Here is a 25,418-nt window from a genome sequence, read left to right as displayed (position 1 = left end):
ATGCGCTGTGCTAACCACTACACCACGGAGGTCGGCTATAAAGAGAATAAAAAAAAAAGATATGAGAAAGTAGACATAGTGAATGTGAGATAGAAACAGTATGATCATTTAGCTACAGTTGGAATAAATTGATTCAGTTTAGGGTGAAACAGACTTTGCGGATGATATTTTCCAAGCTCTGATTGGTTCTTTTTTTTGCCATTCCTGAAACCCACTGCTGCTGGAAATACTGTTACTTTCACGTTCGCTTAGGAAGAAGCTCGTTTGTCAAAGCTCTGACGTGAGTTGTGCCAGGAAGCATAGAGATAAGTTCGGAAACTTTGATAAATGCGACAAGGATTCTGACGCCTAATCCATGTCAAGATTGTTATCTGAGGTGACGTACGCTAACTGAAGAGCGTTCTTGGCATGAAATCTATCGTCCCTAGCAGTTGGCACAATTTTCGTGGGTAGTTGTACAATGTACGCTCACGAGAAGAAATGGGTTGGACTCTGAAACAAGCAAAAATGAGCCATATGTTCCCTTTTGATCACGCAACCCGTATGACACAACTAACGGAGTAGGCCTATTTGCATACGATGCAAGCAGTCGTGTCGCCATCCGCTTGTAATTTCAAGGTGGAAGAAATGTCTTTTGGTGATCAGTTGTCATGCTTGCTTCTTTTTTCCTCATTTCTTTCTTTGTTTTTTCTTTCTTCATTTTAGTTTCTCTTTCACCTAATTCTTTTCTCTTCTTCGTTGCTTCTCTCGCTCTTTTCTCTCTCTTTCTTCCTTCCTTTATCTTTTAAGTGTTCTTTCCTTTCTTTGTTTTTCTATATTTTTATTTCTCTTCCTCCTTTTCCTTTCATATTTATTTCTTTTTCTTTGCTTCTTCCATTCTTTCTTTTCACCTCTTTCTCTTTCCATCGTTGTCTTTTTCATTCCTTTTCTCTTTCTTCCTTCCTCTCTCCCTTTCTTTGCGTCTTTCTTTGCCTCGGTCCCTCCATAAGGAACCCAAACAAGCGAAGAGAGCGCGGGCGATGCAATCAGCTGCTTGCAAGGACGTATTTAGGATGGTGGTCCAGGGCATGGTGGATCCAGGGATTCCGGACTCCCCCCCCCCCCTCGAAAGACTTACCAAGTTCTAAAATTAAATAACGAAAATATGCTTTATGTTAAAAGGACACTAGGGCCTCCCCGATGTCGTATTTGTAACGTGTGGAAAAACAGGTTACGTAACATGCAATTTTAGTGAATAATCATGCATTCTGTACTCTGTACAGAGATGTCCACGGATGCAACGGATAATCCGAATATCCAGATTATTCGGTTATCCGGATAGAACAGATTTGATGAAGTATTTGTAGAATCAAATGATGAAGGATTTATAGAAATACGAAAATGACTAATGAAAGAATATGTCGATAGCCTCTAAAACAGATAAATGATAAAACTGTCCAGTTAATGCTCGCACATTCGATATCCGGATAATTAGGATATATATTGATAACTTGCACGATTCATACATCCGGATATTAGAATATCCGATATCTGAATATTTGAAATCTGGATAGATCCCTACTCTGCACGGTAACAAGGAGAGACGTGATCCGAATGCTGACGGACAGTCAATCATTTAAATTTTTCTGCATGACATGAATAGTGACGATTATTACTTTATTAGTGATGCATAGGAAACATGCCATTTCACATTCCTTCCGCAATTCGATGCTATCTGTAGTTAGCCAGATATAATAGAGAGCGTGATGTTGCGCGCTGCACATTTTGCTCGGATTCAAATTGCGGCCAATCTATTATGGTGGCACCCTCAATTGAAGTAATTCTCTCTCGCCAGAAATTTTTGTAAGCGGGGGTCGGGGCACTTATAAAATTTTAACCGTAGAAATAATTAATACAAATAAACCAATTTTATTCCAAAATTATTATTATTCTTATTCTTAGCGAGGCTCTTCAACTCTAGCCATCAGATGAGTGAATATCTAACACAACTGTTTTTGTATTATTTTTTTACATTGTTCTGAAATGCATAGTTATTCTATTTTGTTACTAACTTTTACACACAAAAGTTAGGAAAGTTTTAGTCACAAAGTTCGTTGTGTGACTTCTCACATAAAACTCGAATTTTTGGAATTTTAAAAACCGTGGAACTATTTATTCTTTGAATTAAATGGTAGCATATGATAACACAGTATTTTACACTATTTTTGTTCGATCTAACGCAGTTTTTATTTTAGTATTTCTCTTCAAATCAGTTTGAAGTTATCGTGTGTTTCTAACAATCTGTAAAGTGGGATGCGCAAGTGTCACTCAGCAAATTGTCCACGACTATTTCCATTAACTTTTCTCTTGCATCCTACGTGTTTTAAAGGAATAGATTTTTACATACGCTAGGGCAGATATTGTCATCAGCTTGTTTGGCATTTTGTTTTAATTCTTGAAGCTCTAAAAAGCTGGCCGCGGTGGCTCAGTCGGTAACGCGTCTGACTACCATGCTAAAGGTCCCGGGTTCGATCCCCGGCCGGTTCAAATCGGGGAACTTTTCTAACGATGGAAGAGGCCCCGGCGCCCACCCAGCGTCGAATAACATGGGTACCTGGGGGAAACCCTGGGGGGTAAAGGCGGTCAGGGGCGTGATGCTGATCACATCAACCCCACTCACGACCGGATCAAGAAAGTGTGGGGCGTTACCCCCACACCCCCTATACGCCTTCATGGCTTGGTGCTATGCACAGGGGAGCACTTTACCTTTTTTATCTAATTGGTTAAAACAAAGAATAAATATGATTATGGACAATGTATTTGGTAATGCTTATGCATCCCATTCTACCAGTCTTGCTTGTAACTATCATTACCCATAAGGACAAATTACAGTGACTGAAATTTGACTTGATTTATTTTACTTCGCTTCTTGTGCCACTTTTGGCTAATTTGCGAAGATTGGGATGAGTGATGATATGATTAAATTGATGAATAGACATCACAAACGTCCATGCCCAAGCCAGGATTCGAACCCGGGACCCCTGGCGTCGCAGCGTGATGTGCTAACCACGGTGACTGAAATGAAACATGTGAATCAGCCCCTGAAGTGGAAAACGTTAGCTGGGTTGTTTGGACCAGCCTTGGAGTTAGCAGGAGCATTTCCCTATGGTTTAGCATTGTGAATGTCACAATGGGTCAGCTAGGGGGGATGCTTTGCGAAAATTCTGCTATCTGGGGGATACCATCCCCTCGCATCCCCCCTTCACTTCGAGCACTGATGTGAATTACAATTTTAGGCTGATATGAATTTTCCAATGGGGGCATGTCCCCTTGTCGCTCCTCCAGACGTTCTCAAGATATGCCGCTTTCCCCATGTCCCCTGGACAGTGCCGCGTTTTCTAAATTCAATGACAACCTTCCATGAAGACAAAAACATGCAGAAAACATACGGATGCACGCACGGATTCAAAGCAGTCCAAAGCTTCCGCGTGTGACGTTCTCCGGTAGCCATTCAGGGAATAAAAGATATCATCCCGCCTTCTCATCTCGTTCACCAACAATGAATTATGTATAAAAGCAATCGTGGTGGAATTTCTCCTCTTTCATAGACGGTTTTTCGTGCGTTCTACTTCGGTATTTCACCCGATGGATTTCCGTCCAATTAGGTAGCCAAGTGTGCCAGGTCCTTCATCCGTTTCCCACAGTTCCCGCTCACGCGATAGGACCTGGCTGCCCGCTCCCCAGTCAGGAATTCTCGACCTTGAGGTAAATTATGTGGCTCCTCAAAAATTTTCCCTCCGTTTTTTTAAAGACCGTTCGCTTTCTTCTTTTTTTGTGTGTTGTTTTCCTCAGTGTGGTCGAGGAGAAAGAAACCAACTTCGTTTCGTTTTACGATCAGTCCTGAGCAAATATCTTGTTAATAAACACCGAACAACTTGAACGTAAAAACACAGATTAACACCTGGTCGACATTTTGGAGCGAAATGAATTGTTTCATAATATACAGGGTGTCCCAATAAAATTTATACACATTTTGAATGATTATAATGTCAGTGTTTATTGAGATGCAGTTCAGTTCATTACAAAATTTAAAATAATCAACAGGGATGAATATTTTTTTCACAAATGGCGAAGTAAAGGAAATTGTAATTATTAAGAGATTAAAATGATAATCTCTCTTTATGTTCACTATTTTTCTTCCTTTTCTCCGAATGAGGAGACAAACTAAAAGCAGCATTTAATAAAATCAGTATTACCGGTATATTTTTTTTGTTTCCTCCCACTTGGGTTTAATTTCTCATTAAAATCGATTTGAATGCATATTCAACCAACATTAGAGAGAGCAAAACATGATATTCAGCAATAATTTCAGGAAGCAACTTATTGCGTAAAACTTTACAATTGCACAGCATTGACGTCAGTCAGAACCCAGTAAAATCAAAGACTCACCATCGATTCATATTACCGGGCAAATGGTCCATCACTAGTTTAGTTACTTTTTGTAAACATAATGTTACATTCCAATGTAAAATGGCTAATGCTGTATTTGGGAATCCTCTGTAAAATAAATAAATCAATTAATAAAAGGTTCAAGAATTATCTGTGAATATTTATGACATGTTTTTCAAGGCAAAAGATATCCTGGTAGATATTGAAATGAGCCACGAAAATTTAAAGATTAAACTTATATATCATCAGTTGACAGTTACACGTAACTGGATGTGATCACAAAGCTTTTAATTTATAATTTGAGGCACAGTTATACTATTCTGTCTTCAGATATACAGAAAACATTCTTGTCGTTCAATTTAACTTAAATTTCGTCGATCGCACAAGTGGGGCATTATGAAATTTTAATTATTATTATTTAATAATTATTATTTCTATTATTCAATATTCTTGCGACGCACATGGGAACTATTATGAGGGAACCCCCCGAAATTTGTTCCTGCTTATATATTCATGAAAACATTAGTGTTGTGTTCATTTTGCTATATGATGACGGCAGGCTCAGTTCCTCATGTCTAAAGCGTCATTGAAGCATTCTAGAAATATGAAGAGGAAGTATGTATATGCACAGGTTGTTGGCAAGTAAGTCTCACTTGAAATTCAAGAATTGATCTGCTGTTTGTCATTAAAATGCATGTTCTGCGGTGTAAATTACGAACGGAACACGAATCTTGATGTCTTTTGCCGGTTCGGTGACGCCTTCTCCAACTGAAAGTCTGAAGCAATTAGCGAGTGACCTTGAACATTCGAATCATAAGATGGCGGAACTATCAGTTTATAAATTTAATTACTTTCTCGCCTCTTCATACAGAGGTGATTGTTTCTCTGTTAAAGGATGCGTGTACATTTTGCAAGCGTTGCAACTGCAGCGTAAAGAGTAAATAAACTATTTTATTTTCTGCCATGTTCAAATAAGTGTGGTTTATATATGATTTTTTATTTCATTAATTCATAACTACGGCTCGGAAGTTTTAAAATCTTTAAAAATGACCTAAAAATGATTTTCTACTGTAGTAATATAATACATATATTCATTGTTGTTATGAATACACTAGGAGAAATTATTGTACACTGTTTCCAAAGTACAGCCTTGGAATAAGGGATAAAAGAGTCTGGAGCACATTTCCAAATGCCGATGAGCTTATTTGAAATAAACAAGAAATCAGTTGTAACACTTGTCACTTCCTGTCAGTGGCGGATCCACGAATGCCACTTGGGGGAGACGATTTTCCCGCTGAAGTCCATTCTAACCAATATTTACATAGTTTTTATGTAAAGGATATGTAGCACTACTCTATGCTAGGGATTAACGTACACAGGGTGTAAGTGGGTCCGAATCTCTGGTAAATAAAGGATGCCTATTATTATCTTCTATCATTATTCTATGTTTCCATCGTCGTGATAAACGTGAAGATGTAAAGATACGACGAAAAATGGAGAATCGATGAAACAAGGACCTTTTTTCCGGTATCATGTCACCCTTGTTCAGCCAGAAAAATATACAAAACATTAGGCACATTATTTTTTTATTTTTTATTTGAAATGTAGATTATTACCAGAAAACCTCGTTACAGAATTAGGGACAAAAATTATAATGAGGACCTGGATAGTTATGCACTTAAAATACCTAAAATATGTATGCAAATATGCACTAGATAGGTGTAAAATATGCAAATAAATATACACTGTAGGAAAGAAACTTACCTTTTTTAAAATGTCTTCTTTCAGTTGCCGCAAAAACCCTACATGTAAACAGATATTTGCTCTTTTTTCAGCTCCTACGATTTAGCATGTAATAAATGTAAAATGCAATTTTGAAATCTTCTACACACTCTTGCTTTACACTGCTGTTTTATAAATCAAAGAAAATTACACTCCTTTACACACTTTATTACAACATGATATCTCATATTTTCAACCTTTAAGGGCCTCCCCGATGGCGCATCGTCGCCTTGTAATCAAGGGGTCTTGGATTCGATACCCGGTGGAGGCACAAGTGATTCGGATCCTACTTTCAACTGTAGGTCCAGTCCCGATTAACCTTACTGTGCTTAAAGTTGACTTCAAACATCAAATCAATCATTTTCCAACCTTTTATACTCCTTGTTTTCGGCAAGAATGTTTTTATACTCAGGAAAATAGATGCACAAGATGCAATTGGACAGTATTTTAAGGCAAAAATATCTGACACGTCAACTTCATGATCATCTATAGACTGTCCATTATTTTTTTTATGCAAAATCTCTCACATTCTCACCATACCTGCATAGCTGCTGTTCTTTTCCAAGAGGCCGGAATTTGAACCCGGGTGAGGTACGCTGGAGGAAAAAATATAGAACGTTCTTTCATTAAGAAGAAGACAATATACCCGTAAAATACAATTTTAGTAGTGGTTTAAGAAGTTTATGTACTAAAAATGATATATTTCACACATAATTTCATTGCAGTCACAGTAATTTATGTTAATTATTTTAAGGACGTTGAAGGAACATGATAATTTTAGACTGAAGCAATGTATTTTGAGAGGGCATGTGCAATATTATGGGGAGAAATATGCCTCCTTTGCCCCCCTCCTCCCCCCTGGAAAAATCCTGTGGACGCCCATGCATATATGGTTCATATATGCGTTAGAAAGAATATTAAATATGCATTTATGAATAAACCTTTAAAACAAGCATTTGAATATAAAGACGCATAATTAAACGGGCCTTAACGATAATTGACGTTCCGTTCTACAATATTTATAAAATATCCATAATTACAATCCATAGTGTTTTACAACGATGCAATTCATCGCGACGAAATAAAGGATAGCATACATATACAATACCGAGATACAAATAAAATATATATTAATTATAATGTATGCAAAAACCTAGTTTTCGCATTTGGTGGGCAATCGCCCCCCATCACCCTCTCGTGGTTTCGCGCCTGCTTCCTGTAAAGTTCCCTTTGTGTTTGTCTTGGGAAGTTATTCTGAAAAGCGGAAGATTAGAAAGTAGTTGGAAGTTCAATTGTTCCATCCACAGAATTGGTGACGAACTGACACAAGCAACAGGGTGTTTGGTTATATGGGTGTTCCTGAAAGTAAAGAAAGTGTCTGAAGTTTTGACTACATGGCCCGGTTTCTTTGGCGCTAGCGTCGCGAAGGTCGCTGCTCTCGTTTACATGCCGACATAATAACTGCCGCTCCGTCAATCTGTGCACAGGTGCAGCGTGGATGGGGTGTGGAGTGGATGGCCAGGGAAACCGAGGAATGCAGGGGGAGGGAGGAATTTCGCCGACCCTTCTGTGCAGGAGGCCGGGTGTTTCCACAGAAAAAGAAGTTTGTGCGTGCGTGACAGTGTTGCAAACCTGCAAACTTATTCTGAAAAGTGTCTGCAGAATTGTCCGTTCTGGGACAAGCTGTGTATTTCCAGGGGATCCAAGTATTATAAATCTATTCTTATGTACAATTAACGTATGTGAAATTTGAAATTCCTGTGTCCAATGAGAATTTCCGGCGAGTTGGTTGAAGCAACGGGATTCGAACCCCCGATCGGTGGCGCCAACTTGGGCCTGTGGGGCTCGACCCTTCCCAATAATTTGTCTGTTACTAAATTTTATTTTAGAAAAAAAGTCTCCGTGCTTAAGAAAACAAAATGTTTCATCATGTCTACAGAATCTCTCAACTTAATTACTATTATCAAAATATTTAATAAAAATTTGTCACATTTCCAACACGATATTTTTCAGTGTTCTATATTATTTTTACACTATCCGTGGTGTTGTCGTTTTTAGGATTGTGAGTGAGGAGGATGAGGACCGAGGTGCACTAAAAACTCGCAAAATACGCACGCAAAAATACGTACTTAAAGTGATGAACAACGAAGGATTTGTCATCATTTTCCCAGGTTAGGCATTCAAAAGGAGTCATTTTTCTTCGAAATAGACATTTATAACTACGTAAAATACACTAAAACAGCCACTATAATATTCAGAAATGACTTGAAACTGTTTTTAAACGTAAGCTCACATTTTGTGGCCAAGGAACATAAAAATGCATTTTAGAGCAAGATCAGCCTACTTATGGCATATATTATTGCATAAAATTATAAAATAAATCTCCGAGTTCAGCCCACTCATTTTTTCTCAAACGTTGGAACAACTGCACCCGATCTAATGGTTAATCATAATCGTCCGCACAGCGTCTTCGTGGGATAGTAAAGGTAGTCAGTCACTTTCTCTATGAAACCTAGGTCATGAGGGGTGTTCATGTTAACCCGCCTTGAAAGAGGATATATTAAACGAAAAGTCGATCCATCCTTGCTGGGCAGAGAATTAATTCAACACAGAAATTCTTGACTTCGAACTGGGGACACTTAAGATTGATCACCTTCTCCCTTGACATCTAAAAGAGAAGTACACTTTTAGTAAATCTTTATTTTCCTTGTAAGGCAGGACATTTATCCATCCCAAGTAATTATTCCGAGAAATATATAAAATCACCTTATAACATTCATATTTGAAAAATGGAGGACAAAACAAATCAAATCAATATTTTAATACCACCTTTCCCACGAAGACGCCTACTTAAATAATTAATTAATTTGTTTATTTGAACACGACATACGAATGACCAACTACAGTGTTCTACATTTTCTGCTTTGAGTTTGTAAGTTCACATGATTTAATGACAAGAAATGTTATTTGAAGTTGCAGAAATGTAAATCTAAAACATGTCAACGCGCTAATGTAAATGTACACAACAGAAAGTATAGTACTAAAACAATAAGTTATTATAATAATACAAGTTAGATTGAAAAGAGCAACATAAAATATCAGACTATATCTTGTGTACAAATAGCCTATATGAATACAATATTTCAAATATTACAATGCACATTTTTACACTCAATATTCCAGATTTGAACCACCACGTACAAAACAAAATATAAAGAGATACTAATATAGCTTTAAAATTAAAGTGGAAGTAATGGTACAGAAATATAAAACAACTGAGTTATTATTCAATCGCCGTTTTATGAATACAACTGAATTTATAGCTGTGCATAACAGTTTTCTTGTCGGTTTTGCGCTTGAATGCATGCACGAATGCCCTTACACATGTAATCTTCATAAGCTCCAAAGATCCTTGCTTTAATTTCCGGGTTTTGTGTGAGTATCACGAGTTTATTCTCAAAACAAGCCGACTCTAACAACGGGCATTACGTACGTAAACACTTGAAACAAATGACTACCGAAAGTTCCTAATGTAAAACTAAGGACGTCACCAGTTAACCAAATATTGAGAGTGCCTTCCTCGTGCATATTAAGTTGGAAATGGACAGGCTTAACTTTTGATGGTAGTTGGTTAGATAGCGGGAAACAAGACGCTTTGTAGATGGCGTGAGCGAGCGACTGGGAGACAATGAAGCGCCAACACTGGTTACGAATGTAATAAGAAGCAAATTGTCCATTATCATGTTTATTCGTTTTGTTATCAAGACATAATCACCATCCAGTTAATTCGAGGACGATTTGATTGACATCCAAGACACGTAGGCATAGCAGTACAATGGGAGTCACAAGTTTTAACAGGCAAGCTCTTATTGCTTAATACAAAGAGAATGAACACGGTGATGGATAATTTGCTTGGTATTGCAAATTATTGCTCGGCGTAATTGTCCACGAGTATTTTCATAATGTTACTCTTGCATTCTATTTGCATTTAAGGAATGGCTTCGTAGGTATGTTGGTACACAGGTTGTGAGAGTTCGTTTGGCGTTTTGTTTCAATTCTTGAATCTCTTATTACGAAAAACAAACAGAACGAACATGGTGATGGACAAATTTCTTGGTAATACCTATGCACCCCACTGTACAAAGAGTAAGCAAGCCAATATGAAAATGTGGAGGTGGAAGGAAACTTAAACTTAATGATAAACCAATGCATGTTGAGGCTAATTAGGTTAATTCACGGCAACTAAGACATGCTAGTAATAAGCAGTTTCACGTTATCTTCAAAATCAGCTGACAGCGTGTGAAAGAAAGTAAATCCGCATGGCATATTTATATAGCCTACACACGATTTTTATTCCAAAAAATAAATAAAAACAAATGCAGGATCTTAAAAAATTCAAACAAATTTTAAAATAAGTCACATGAACGTTTACTTTAAGAAAAAGTTGCACAATAGTAAGTCGCGCTTAACATTACAAAGCTTCTTATGTGCATTTCTGGCCAAGAACTTGTTTGACTACTCACAGGCATCTATATTCAGGCTGGATTGATTGATTTGGTTTATTTAATTTCGCTTTTCTGCAACTTTTGGCTATTCGCAAAGATAAGGATGAGTGATGACATGATGAAATTGATGAAGGGACACTCACAAATAACATGTCCAGGCCGGGATTTGAACCCGGGACCCCTGGTGGTGCTGCATACATTCTAATTCGATTGTATACGAAAGATTTAACTGCCATGGGTAGGTAGATAGATAATGTTGTCGCATTACGCCAAGATTTAACAGATTTGTCGCCTACTCCCTCCAAATATTGTGTGTTCTAGTAGATTCTGGGTTGTTTATCACATAGATTGATGACTTGAATAGATGAACAAGCGAGCCAATTGAGATGAGGTTATCTTAGGTCTCATAAAATATCGTTTTAACTTTAGTCGATTGGAAGATATCGATAGCATACTGCAATCTCGATTGAAGACAACTGATAGACAATTTTGTCACATGAGTTTGCTGGTTCATTACAATTTGATGTTTCATTTGGGCAAGAGTGTATTTTCTGGGAGTAATGCGTTGGCAACACTTGCGCATAGGATTAAGTAAAGTTTACAAGAGCACGGAGGGAAGAAGGCAGCTTATTGGGTGAGTCGGCCGAATTCAGAAGAAAAGTGTTGAAGGCCACGGAAAGGCTAGCTTAGTGCATCCATCCCTTGTCTGTGACCCCGAAGTGCTTCGTTCCCAGTCGCGCGAGTCGATCCCACCGCCAGAGGGCAACCGCGGCGGCGAGCTGTTGGCTGGAAAATCTTCTTTAGTTAGTCATTCCGAGAAGCAATCAGTGGCTCGTTCTGTTTTGTGCATGGTGTTGAGACAAGTGCTGGTGCATCCGTGTGCAATGCTTTGTGCAATGTGTGTTCGTTGTTGCTAACCCAAGGATCACCGCGTCCGCTGACCAAGCGAGGGACGGTGGTGTATTTTTGTTCAATCTTTTCGGAATGGCTGTCAAGCTCCAAGCTCATGCTGCCTGCAGATACGAAGGAGCCAACAGTAAGTTTTCTTCTTTCTTTTTAATAAGCGACGCTTTCCCATTATTCAGCTTGGGTAGAGTCCATTGCACTGCATTGTTTGACTTTGGCTTGTGAAGAAACATGAGAATTCGTACACAGTTTTATAGTTCATCTGCAATGTCATGTGCGCTTGGTAAACATCAAAAGCAGAATGATCGTAACCAGGGAGTGCGTAGGAAAAGTTTGATCTGGTGGACAAGGAGCAATATATATTAGGGTGGACAAACATAAATGTATATTAGCTTCGTTCACACGCACACACACTATCTTCCCCGTGGCGGAATGGTTAGTACATCGCGCTACGACGCTAGGTGTCCTGGGTTCGATTCCCGGCCTGGGCATGGATGTTCTTTGTGAGCGTCCTTTCATCATATCATCACTCATCCCCATCTTCGCAAATAGCCAAAAGTGGCACAAAAATAAACTCCATCAAACTAAAATAAACACTATCTTTTCTGAGTGTCCCATCTTCATAGGCACCCCCCCCCCCCCTTCCCCGGGGAGATGCATAGGGTACGGAATCACCACCCCGCCGTTACCAGCTCTGGATTTCCTCGCAGTATAAATGATTTTAAGCGTTGATCACAGTAATAAACCAAATGCAAGAGTAACATTACTTACTCTAGCATTCTTTAACCTGAAGGTTTATGGCTGCAGCAACACAAGCCTTCCATCTGTCCCTATCCTGGGCAAGATGAATCCAATCTTTTCCATCCTTACCTCCTTTAGGACCATCTCAACGTTATCCATCCATCTTCGTCTTGACCTTACAACAGGTCTCTTACCGTCAAGAATGCAACAGTATTGAAAGACAAGATGCAGATAAGCCGATCTCCGTGGTATAGTGCTTACAACAGCGTGCTACAACGCCAGGGGTCTGGGATCCGAGTCCCGACCTCGGCATGGGTGTTCTTTGCGAGTGCACCTTCAACAATTTCATCTGTCACCACTCATCCTTATCTTCACGATTAGCCAAAAATGGCATACAAGCGAAGTAAAATAAATCAATCAATCAGGTTATTGATCAGATATGCAAGATATGGGGGGCCATGACCCACGCTGCGTCATAGAAATATTGGGCGGGGGTTAAAATAAAGAACTTGATAACATGGGCGACGCCAATAACTTTTGTATCGGCGGTGGGGCCTTTGATATGACATTGAATAGTAGAAATATAATAATAAACAATTTTATTAACATTGTTTTATTATATTCTTATTTTAGAAAGAGACTTCTAATTGTGCATAACCGCTTCCGTTTATTTCATAAAACATTTTATACCGTTAATATACTGAAATAATGGCGATTTTATTAACTTTGGACCATATATTGAGCTTTTGTGAAAACTTTTGGGGTATGTTGATGAAATTTTAGGGTATGTTAGGAATGTGTGGATAAATCACTGGCCCTGGCAACTCTGCCACGTAGGCTAGCCAGTTATTATTAGCTCTCCTCTAAGACAATTTACTTTACATGAGCCCGAACCAGTGGCGGCGATTGGGTTCTAAAACTAGGGGGGGGGGGGCAAGGTGCAAAAACTGGGGGGTAGGACAGTTAACTTTCCCTTGGTAGATAAGGGTTAGCATAGTGGGGGGCAAATTTGCAAAAAGCGTTCCTCCCTGATCGCCGCCACTAACCCGAACTATGATTGTTTCTCCTTGCCTCCCCAAAAAATTGATTTCATACAAAGCTGTCAATATTGCCCCTTTCATTCTCAATATTATGTTGTTCATTTTGGTAATTCTCTATATTTTGGTTATATTAGCATGTAATATCTTCGATAGGTTTTGATATTGCACCCCTTTTATGGCCGTATATACCTATATTGTAGATAATTGGTGCGCATCAACTTACAGTATAATGTTGTGCAAATGTCACAGTTAAGATTTAATAGTTACTATTTATTCATCATGAACAATAACTGTTAAATTATGACAAATCAAATATTATCTACACAATTTGGATACAAATGATCCGCTCGGGAGTAAGACTTAATACCCCACAAAAGTAGGAAACCGAGAAAAAACGCAAGTGATTGTCCGCCCGTTGCATTTTGGCTTATGGGTTTGCCCAGATGTTCCGTGTGTTTCTGACGATCATCGGTACCGATGGAACTTCATTCACTATTGTACAGCATCCAACGTTAACTCAAGTTTTACTTCCGAGCCGCCCAAATATTAGCTTGATGTTCACATAACAATATTATTTTTGCATTTAACTCTGTTCATGGGCGTCCGGAAGGGGGGGCAAGGGGGGGCCACGGCCCCCCCTTTGGAAAATGAATGTATACCTAAAAATTATATATTTCACACATAGTTTCATTTCAATCACAGTAATTTTTGTTAATTATTATAAATTCGTTGAAGAAACATGATAATTTCAGACTGAAATAGTGTTTTTTGAGAGGGCATCACTATTTTGGAGGAAAATATGTGTCCTTTGCCCCCCCTGGAAAAAAATTACCTTGCTTGCCCCTCTCTGGAAAAAATCCTGCGGACGTCCATGACTCTGTTAGAATTGTGCTTTTATTTATAAAACACTTACTTTGTGCGTGATAGTAATAAAATAATTTTCAAGGCCTGTTCAACAATTCAAGTATCTTGACAAATTTTGCGATTTGTTTATTTTATTATACAATTACGTCTTTAATTCTGACAGTTTACTAAACCAATGAGAGGAAGTTTGAGCATGTTAAACCCTCCCCCCCCTTACAGCCGATGACTCCTTTCGTGTATGTAGGACCAAAATCTGATATGTCGTCACATCAGTTGCATGTGCTAAGAGTAATCAGTATATAGGACATTAAATACGAGTGAAATGATGATGTATTTCTTGATGAAATTCACACGCAATCCAAGATCCTGGTTTTCCCTCCCCTACCTTCAACTTTCATGACTCACTAAAAATTCTACAAGTTCTTGATTTTTGGTAATTTTGGTGCTAAATTATATCCCCTCTAAAATCTATCTCACACCTCCAAATTGACAACTCTGGTCAAACTTTGCGCCTCTGTCTTGCAATTTTGCTTTTCTATTTCCATGGCCCCCACTGGGAATCCGTGACCGTTTGCAGTCAGTTACTCAGTAGCCTAAAATGGCACCAAGTCTTTATTTACAACATTTCTAAGGAAAATATCTTATTACTTATTTTTTGATGTTTTACACCTCGCTGTATATTATATACGGTACCCTGTTTGACTATATAACGAGAAAATACACTAAAACATCGAATACATGAAATATGGCACAATACACACACAGAATCCAAAAGGTGTCAGTTATGCAAATATAGGGTGGCGCAAAAGTCATCATCCTTTGAACTGACCTTTATTTTGACATCTTGTTGTTTATATGAGTAGTGTTTTGTCATTTAAATAGAAGATACTCACGAAATTTATTGTGTGCGAAAATGAATAAAGTATACCCGACAAGAACTTGGAAAAATTGTGACAATATTTTTAAGGATTAATCTATCTGTAATCTTGACACAACGATAATTTAGACAACATTTTCCCAATCGTCCAGCGCCTACACTGCAAACCATTGAACGTCTTGCTTCCTTTGTGGATATTTGAAGCCATTGGTTTATGTGAATAAGCCAGAGACATTACAGCAACTAAAGGACAATATTCATCATGAAATTGAAAACATTTCCAACACCATGGAAAACGCAAGAAGAAGAGCCCAAATTTGTATCAATTCGATGGTGGTCATTTATTGGATGTTATCTTTAAAAATTGAGGACATAAAACATACAAGTATCAATAAAAGTTTAACACAAAAAAAGACTACTTTGTTTAATTTAAAACCCAAGCTATAGGCTAAGAAAATCAGGTGTTTACTTTTGCGCCACCTTGTATGTATAATCGATTCAATTTATTTATTTTACTTAGCTTTTCTCCCACTTTAGGCTATCGCGATTGTGGCTTTCTTAAATGTGTTTTGATGTAATTTTTAATATCATAGGGAGAATTAAATTATTTTAAACAAAAACAAAAATAATAATGTTTTATCCTATGGTAGCGGTTTATATAGGGCTACTGTGTTATTAGGATATATTTTAAAATGATTTATGATTAGAACAATGTTGGGAAATAATATAAAATATATTAGTGTAGTTTTTAACGTGAAGTTTTTGTCTGCAACTTTAAATAACATCTTTGCTTAATAATATTGTTTTGGCTGTAGTGTTACAAATTCAAATGCATAAACTGCTAACAAAATTTACATAGAGATGCGTCAATTGAAGAGATCAAACGCGTTCATTTCAAAGAAACCAAAATTACACATTTAACTAAAGGTGCACCAACCTTGACTTGATTTCGAGGTTTGTTTGCAGATGTGGCTACTGAAAAGTCGTTTCCCGCCCCATCTGCTATGAAATACCTGGGCGGTACTCTGCACATGGACATTTTGACAATAACCCAAGGAACCGCCTCGCGTCCTTGCGGAACGTGACTTTGTAGCTCACGTTTGTCCAGAACATTACGAGTCAATGCTGTCACGCCAGAAGCTACACATGCAGGAACGCACGTCATGTTAGCATAAATATTCTTCTCCATGCTGTTTACGGACATAATGCCGTTCCGTTTATGCACTCAGCGAAATAGTTCCAAGATTTCATGCGTATGGATTCTGCCCGTGATTTTGGAGGGAAGAATCAGACCAAGGACGTATTTAGGGGGTCTCTGGACCCCCTCCCCACCCGAAAGACTTAACAAGTACTAAAATTAACTAATGAAAATATACTTGTTTAGCATTTGTCGTACAATCGATGGCTATTAATTTCCATTGAACATATGGATCATACGGCTTTGAATGACATTACAAAGATGATTTATGTACATTACTACTCAAAATAATATTCATAAAATATTAATCAGAAACTTTAATTTTCTCCAATTGCATCTAACATTATTTTTGTTATTACATAAATATTCAATTCTTCATCTAAATTCCATTCATCTTATTGGCAGGGCACTTGTTAATACATAAATTATTTCGATCTCTATTCTTTTACCTATTCATGTAAGAATAATATAATATTAATTTATATATTGTAATTAGTATTAATTTGATTTGAGATAATTGTGAATGTGTGGTTACAAGCCGCCACTGACTTCATTGTTTGTAAACGTCGTCCTAGTTGGTAAAATGCTAATAATGTGTGCGAATGTGTGGTTACCATCCGTCACTGATTGCATTTTGTAAACACAGAGTGCTTTACTCCTTTCGCGTCCGAGGTTTGCTCTTTGTTTACAAAACAGAACATTTCCGAGAGGTGGCGTTGTAATCAAACAGGCTGGGTACGATCAGTACAGATAATTGTACATGCTTGTGACCAATTCCGAAATGAACCGGGGGTGTTCGAAAGCATTTTTCCAACTAGGACGACGTTTACAAAGAATGAAGTCAGTGGCGGCTTGTAACCACACATTCGCGATTATCTCGAAAACGACTCGTTTGCAGACCCATGTTTACTGAGACTTTTTTGCTTCAATTATCGTGTACTTCCACCTTTCGTGTCAGTTTGCGCTATTATATAAATTTGACCATTGTATTATTATTATTCCTAAGACACTTGGTTCTGACCCCCCCCCCCCTTTCCCCCGAAACATAATTCTAGATACGTGCCTGCTTCCGAAAGATGTTCATTCACATTTTACGAAGTCCAACTTACTGAGCAATCTGGCAGTCTTTTCTCGTGTGTGCGGAGGCCTATGTCGAGTTGTGAATACCCAAAAATCCAACCCAAACATGGGCAAATAGCGTCTAGGAAAGGATAAATAAACCGAACAGATTCACGATCCCAAAATCTTGATTCCGTAGCTAGTAGCTATAGATATGAAATTATTTTATTGAAACTAGTTGCTGTTGATTATTTCCGCTGTTCGGTATGAAAAGTCTGAAGGAATTGGGGATGCAGTGTGAATGAAATTCTAATTTGTAAGCATGCCACTGGCGGAAACTCTTTTGACTTTCAGTGTGTACCACCAGATGGTGTATCTGCGCACGCAGTCACTGAGTTCAAGTGCATCTGAAAGATCTGTGGAAAACCAAGAATAATGCCAAAAATCAGCTCCGGTCTATCTTCACGGTGACACTTTTAGTTCGTTGTGCACAATGACGTACAGACAGCAAAATTAATACACACCGGAATGTGGTGCAATGAAACGACAGTGTTGCAATATGTAAATATTAAACACCAAATCAAATCCTAATTATAAATGAAAATAATTGCATTACGTATACTTCCTCAGCAGATACTGAACTTCACATGTAAATGCAATTACGTGTTTTATTAATATATTTATATACTTCGTGGTTGCTAACGAAAGGCGGTGAGAAATGGAGAAGAAATAAGTCTGTCTAATTTCTGTGTTCTGGGGATTTCTGGGTTCAGTGTCCTAAGAGATGAGGCTCTTCGTTGTAGGTTCTTTTTGTATGTTTTCGATATTATTCCAGTCAAGTATATTCGAATCCCAAACTAATTGCTTATGTTTGTTGTTAAAACAAAAACTCTCCCCCCTCGGAAGAGTTTGGTGGGGGGGGGATTTCAGGACAAGATCGTTGGTGGGGGGAATTCCCCCCGGGATTTCGCACCCTGGGCTGGACCTACAGTTTCCGAACCACCGTGTAGATACCCGGTGGAGGCACATTTCACAGTGGTTCGGATACCACTTTAAACTGTAGGTCCAGTCCCAATTCTGTGCATAAATTAGATTTAACATTTCAAAGAAACATTGAAGCAGTTTTGCATGCTGGACAGACTAGTTTGAATCTGCTTGAAGGGAATTGATTAGAAGGATTTTGTTCCCAATTTTGCTTCAGTTTGATGTGTTCTGGGAAATTGCAAAGAAACTAAAAAAACGAAGCTAGCAGCCAGGGAATGTCGGAAGATCGCGTGAGGTTTGACTCGAAGTGGCCCGAGGTGTGGAATTCTGTTGGCGCCAAGCCGCTGGCCTAAACTGTTGCTCCGGGGGGTGGGTTTACGTCTACGGCAGACGCCGAAGGAAATTTTTCGTGGGTCTCTTGCAACGTCCCGGAGAGGGTAGCACCAGTCCGGCTTAGGACAGGGTAAAGCAAGCATGAGACACTCAGGGCAACTAAAACTGATTGATAACCTTAAGGAAACAACTTATTTAACCCACTACAGAATGTGCAATGCACCGTATATTCTTATCTCTTCAGATTACATTCATTTGATATACATAATCGTATTTCGAGCTATCTATTTGTTTACCTACATATATATCCTTGTGGGTATATCGAAATACATCTACGGGAAGGAATTCTTCTTCTCCTTCTTATCATCTAATAATCAGTATGGGAAGACTACTTCTTCTTCCAATGGAATCTTCAATATGAGGAGGACTTCTCCCAATTCAATCTTCAATATAAGAAGGACTTCTTCTTCTTACAAGGTATAGGAAGGACTTCTTCTTCTTCTTATCATCTAATAACCAATATGGGAAGACTATATTCCTTTCCCGGATTCTCTGAGTAAGAGAACGCGAACGCGTTCTGTGCGCATGTTGAAGGGTGTGCGCCTCGTCCAATGAACGCGCGGAGGGGAGGGGCATCCGCGGGAGGGGGCTCATTCGCGGTCCAGTAGTTCCGTAGTAAACATGTCAGCTCGCAAGTCTAGGGGAACTCTGCATTCAGGAGAGAGCCTCATAGTGTTGAATGTGTTCGAGAACAACTTGTTTGAAAAGTTTAAAACACATGGCTTTTTGATTTTTAGAAATGTTTAAAACAAAGTGTTTCAAACATGTTTTTCAGACTTGTTTAAAACACATTTTGATACATGATGTTTCATAGTTTGTGGTTATTTACATGTTTTTTGAAAATGTATGTTTAAATTTGTTTTAATTTTTTTCTGTTCTTCGTAGCATCAAAAGACAAATAAACGTGCAATATTATTTGTTCTTTGTGTAAAACAATACACTGGCCATTGTTAAGAATAAAATAAGAAATTGGCAGCAGAAAGCGTTTTGCTTTACGGCCGTTACACCGCGCAGCACTTCGTTGCTTTCATCCCGCACCCTTCCCCACTCAGTCTGGCCCCGCCCAAAAGCTTTCCCCTCTGCGCGTCGCTACTCCAGAGAATCCGGAAAAGCAGTATACTTCTTCTTCCAATGGAATCTTCAATATGAGAAGGACTTCTTCTTATTCCAATAATCTATACTATTCTTCTTCTTTCAATTCAATCTTCAATATGGTAAGACTTCTTCTTCTTACAAATCAGTAATCAATACTAGAAGGACTTCTTCTTGTAATACAGTAATTAATAATGGACAAACTCCTCCTTCTTACAATTGTCACATCTGCTGACAACTGATTGACTATTTACAGGAAATATCCTCTATTTATCGGGGTCCACATCTGGGATCCTTAGGCCGTGTCCCAAAGGTGCAAGACCGTACTTGAAGCGAGCATCCTCCGAGTATGGTCTTGGAGTGCGGTCTTGAAGTCGTGGACTGGAAGTGAAAGTCTTTCGAATAGCACTTCGACTGCAGCGCCAAATACGATCAGTAGATAAAGCTGAGTACTCGTTGTTTTCCCCACGTTATAAACACTTGTTTTTCACCATAGAAATCACGTTGCATTTTCAAATGTTCGTACACATACATTTCCACACATTAGAAACACTTTAACCAACAACTTGCTGACCCATAATGTATATTTAACCTCTTTTGCTGGCTTTCTACCTCCGCGAATTTAAACAAACGAACAACGAGTGTGGAAATCACGTGACCGAGTCAGCTTCCATCTGCACTGCGAGATATGCACTTGCGTACTCCTGTTCTTGGCGCTTTCGAACTGTACTAGGTGACGTCACTTCCGCCAAAACCATGCTTCAAGTACATACTTCGTACCTTTCGGACAGAGCCTTAGAATCGGCATCTTTGATATTCTTATAGATATCGCGTGGCATTTCTACAATATCTATAGGAATTAGCTTGGCTTTCTTCTCTTCTCTAGCAATATCCTCTTTTAATCCCAGCAGATCCTGCGGCCAGCGCGATTCCCATGCTTCTTTGGCATCTCTATGTATATATCAATGCGCCGACAGACTCTACTTGACGACCCAGAATTGACAGTTAACAACAATTGACAACTACGTCGTGCTTCGGTGCGGCCTAGAACTTGGCGCAGCCAGGGTAAAACAACCCAAAGGGACAGTCAGAGGTTCGCGATCTTATCCGCGCTCCTTGACCCGGTGCCGCATATGATGCGCAACTCGTGTGGCTTGGCGCAGCCAGGGGAAGAACAACCAAAACTCGATTGAGAAATCTCGTTCCCAACGGGATTGTAAAAAAGAGATAAAAAATTGGAAACGTTTTCAGACTTGTTGACTCTTCAGGTCGTAATGTATATGGTGAATACTGTTGTCCTCTCTTCTTTTATCCTTTTTCATAGTTCATTATTGTTATAATATCATAGATCAATCTTAGATTATATACTAACAATACATATACATAATTTCATCTTCCTTTTATCCTACATGCAATATTTAAGCGAAGCGAGATCAACGCCGTACCGAGTGCTGCCATCTATGAGTCGCCGTTTCAAACATCCACCATATGCTTTACCGGTGCGGGCACGTGACACTCTTTCCGAGCAAGCCTCAACCAACCTCCCCGTCTTTCGCCTTCTCTGCAGTTTTTCGCAGCTTGACCACCCAGGGGAAGGGCCATGTGGGCTATGCCCCTCTCGAACTATGATAGATTTTTAATGTGAACTCGTAAAAACCAACAAAAATAACATTGACGATTATTTTTTAAGGATTTTGCAAGAAATTTTGATTTCGTCCTTGCACAAATTAATGAGTTTATTGTGGAGACAGGCAGGCTCCAGAAGTCTGCAGTTGCAATATTGTGTTCGTTTAGTTTTATATCCGTTGATGTAAGGCTACCAGACTTCCCGATTTAGTCGGGACAGTTCATTCTTTTTAATCCATGTCCCGACTTTTTTTTTCGAACTGAAGGCGGCCGGAGCGTGGTACTGATCACATCACCTACAAAATGGCCGAGATCGAGAATGTGTAGGGCCCCTACACCCCCATCCCTTAAAATGTGCCTTCATGGCACTGTATTATATGCACGGGGAATTTTTTACTTTTTATTTGATTATACAAAATAGTGCAAAATAGTTACTAAACCAATGCGAGGAATTTGGCCCCGTTAAACCCTCCCTAGTTACTCACGACACCCAAATATCAACCTTACTTGCACGTTCTACACTCTAGGGCCTCCTCGATGGTGCCTTGTAATCAAGGGGTCCCGGGTTCGATACCCGGTGGAGGCACATAATGGCTCGGATCCCACTTTAAACTGTAGGTCCAGCCCCGATTAGCCTTGCTGTGCATAAAGTGGACTTAAAACACTAAGTCAATCAATCAAAACGTAGTACACTATGGACTGCATTTTGCACTAGCTAGGCTCTGGCGTCTGGACTCACGGACAGTATAATCCTATTGGGGGGGGGGGGGGCATACTGTCGTTATGTGTTTGTCATTGTCGATTCATCCATCCCATCTTCCCAATTAGCCAAAAGTGCCAGAAAGGGGAAGTAAAATAAACTAAGTTAGAATAATAAACTTCCATGGCCACAATCTTGATGATTTACGGATTTGAGAATATTTAGTACAAGCAGTACTGTAAGAAAGATTTTTTTGTGGACGCATGTTAGCTATATGTGATTATTATTAAATTGTAGTAGAATAAACGAAAAAAACCCTCCCCCCATCCTTTATATTTTGATTAGTCAGCGTTTTCTCACGGAAGAAACAAATACGGGGACATTTCCTTAATTTGTTTTTAATGGCGAGAGATTTCAGGTGAAGTCATTTACTTGCAACTCGACAGACATACACTGCTTCCAAAACCAGTTACTTACCGGCTGGAATGCCATCTCGTCGACGCGACAAACGTCTGCATCTGTTTTAGGCCAAAACACGAGAACCGCATTCTGCGCCGCTGTCATGTCTGGCGATTGTAAGAATCTTGCGAAGAGCCTGATGACAGCTAGTGTTTGTTCCAGAGTTCGACCAGGCATGTGCGACAACTGGTTATTCTGCATCCAGTGTCTGGCGGAGATTCTGTACCGATCAGGTTATCGTTTTATGAGGCAACTGGGGAAGTTTCGTTACTGCATACGTAAGTTAAGTCGAAGAACACAACGCAGTATTGAAAACGGGCGTCAAACAATGAACTTCCATCCAATACAGAGATGGCGCTGCTGGCAACGTTGCAAATCAAAACCTAAGTGTAAAACTGTATCTGCTGTAGACGGAATAATTTTCTTCAACATTTTCGCTAGAATAAATGGTTACAAACATCTTACAGCAATTTTATAACATACAATACTTTACACGGAAGGATTTCATGTAACATGTCGGTTAGCATATGCGATTGTGATGCGAAGCGTGCAGAAAACATTAGATAATATCTAAGGCACGTATCTTGAAATGTATTTGGGGGGCAGGGGGAGGAGGGTTCGAACAAAGTGTCTCAGAAATAATAATAGTAATGTTTAAATAATAATAATTGTTTTATAATTCTTATAAATTCAATTAAAATATGTAAATTTCTTAATATTTTATTTACATAAGTATAGAAATACTGTATAACAACATATATTCATAAACTACCTTACGTGTAGATAATGAATCGCCAACATTTGTATAAAACATCTGTCCTGGCAAGGAAATTAATGTCAAACAGATAAAGAATTTAATATCTTCTGAGTAACAAAAGAAAAATAGACTGTTAGATCCAGTTGACGATAAGTAAATTCGTGATTAATGTTTTATGCATATCATTAGTAGTCTGCATAAATCTTCTTTGACATTGTCCTTCAACGCCATAGTATTCTCAATATTATCCTTGGTTTCCAATAAGTTCGACGGAAATAAAAAATCATCGATTATTATGAAACAAATGCTAAAGAAGTATATATTTTGATTATTTAATTTTAGTATTTGGTAAGTCTTTCGGCGGGGAAGTCTGGATGCCTTGGACGTCCTTCATAATATATAGCACGAAAGGCACATCGAGTTTCACGGGCCGGAACCCTTGGCCGAGTGGTTAGCATATCGCGCTGCGACGCTAGGGGTCCCGGGTTCGAATCCCGCTCGGGCTTGATTGTTTGTAAATGTCCATTCATCAATTTCATTCCTCATCCCCATCTTCAGCAAAGAGGCACAAAACGGGAAGTAAAATAACTAAATCAATCAATCGAGTTACACGGTCTTCATTTAATATGTAATAAATTTAAAGAGGAAGAGATGCAGTTTCAGAGAGGAATGATTAGTTAATGGAATATCGTGTAAACAAACTGAAACTGTAAACTTTCTTGTAATATAAGTAACCACCAATCTCACCTACATATTGAGATATATTTCTGTCCATGAGCCAGTGCCTGGAGTTTACAATGAAATGACTATGTATTCTTCCATGTGTGCACTGTATGGGCTATAATTTTTTTTTGTTTTTATTGATCAAAAATTTAAAAAAAAGTATTAAAACCAGTGTTTTTCATACATAAGCTGCCTATAAAATCAGAGAGCGTAGCCCTTCGTAAAACAAGTCACAGTGAAACCTGATATTATAATTTCCCATAGTCTCGAAGGGTTTTCTCTTGTTTTTGTCTATCTTTCTAAACAGTGGTGTTGGTTCAGTCTCGAATTTTCAAACGAGACCAATATTTTTCTCGCTACCACCTCTTATTCCTTGCGTATTGACAAGATCTTGGTCAAATCTCTCTTGATTTTGGGAACGTGCAATCGCTTCTAACAGGAACTTTAATGTCGTCAAACAGTGGTGCCAGATCATGGATGAACCGGTAGTCCAAGGAAGAAATCGAGTTCGGCGACTGGGAATGAAATTATATGGCGCCGGGAAGAAAGATTCCCAATTAGAACGGCAACCCACAGGTCCTCGCAATCAAGGTCCGCACTCTTAAAGGCAAAAAGGTTAAAAAGGAAAAAAAAACAAAAAAAAAAAAAACACCACAGGCGGTCAAGATTTAATAAGCAAGGAGGGAAGCTAAGTCTCCAGGTGTAATGAGAACCCTGGCATCGTTATTATCAAGGTTAAGGGTTAAGAAACTTCTGTATTTCTCAACTTGAAATTGTCTTTGGCTCCTTTCGCAGATCGTCCACTAGGTGGAGCCACTGTTCCGTGTGTAGATATTCTAAGGTGTAAGGTGGATGCATGCAGGCGAGTCAATGACAATCATTGGGCTATCATTGGTTGATGAAATGACCTCACTATGGAGGGACATGGGGGATGGGAATACAAATTTACACCGCCACTGAACTGAGATTCATACCATAATGTCACCAAATAGTATAGAAACGTGTATTATTAAAAAATATCCACTCATTTTCCCAGTTGTCCATCAATGTCCCAAAGTTTCAAGACTGAGTTGTTCAAACCAACCGTCTGACGGCGCTAGCTATTTCCGTACTAACCTTTCAGACTTAAGTGACGCATCCTATTATGTGGAAGATTTACATGTAATTAGGAAATGCATATGCGTATTTTGCAATGCTATTCACTATCTTTTTAGAGAAGGATAGATGGACAAAAATAATTGCATGAATATCTTATAATAATTTAAGGTTATTTACTGTCCATAG

At 38.8% G+C, this 25,418-nt stretch overlaps 1 protein-coding gene across 4 annotated transcripts in view; it reads left to right on the top strand.

Annotated features, from left to right (window-relative positions):
- The window catches only part of LOC145997143 (ankyrin repeat and BTB/POZ domain-containing protein 2), a 331,863-nt gene that overhangs the window by 228,263 nt on the left and 78,182 nt on the right, over positions 1-25,418 (top strand). Inside the window, exon 1 of one of the 4 annotated variants that reach the window (XM_083133790.1) lies at positions 11,518-11,751. The exons of the other annotated variants lie outside the window; for them this stretch is intronic. Within the exon in view, the coding sequence (XP_082989916.1) occupies positions 11,722-11,751 (30 nt within the window). The 5' untranslated portion in view covers positions 11,518-11,721. Of the gene's footprint in view, positions 1-11,517; positions 11,752-25,418 lie in introns of those variants that run through there. 4 annotated transcript variants of the gene reach the window in all.

The sequence above is a fragment of the Lepisma saccharinum genome, chromosome 13 (genome assembly GCF_977018435.1).
Source record: "Lepisma saccharinum chromosome 13, izLepSacc3.1, whole genome shotgun sequence".
NCBI classification, from domain to species: Eukaryota; Metazoa; Arthropoda; class Insecta; order Zygentoma; family Lepismatidae; genus Lepisma; species Lepisma saccharinum.
Note: the sequence above shows the minus strand (reverse complement) of the source record. Positions and strands in the feature narration are given on the sequence as shown.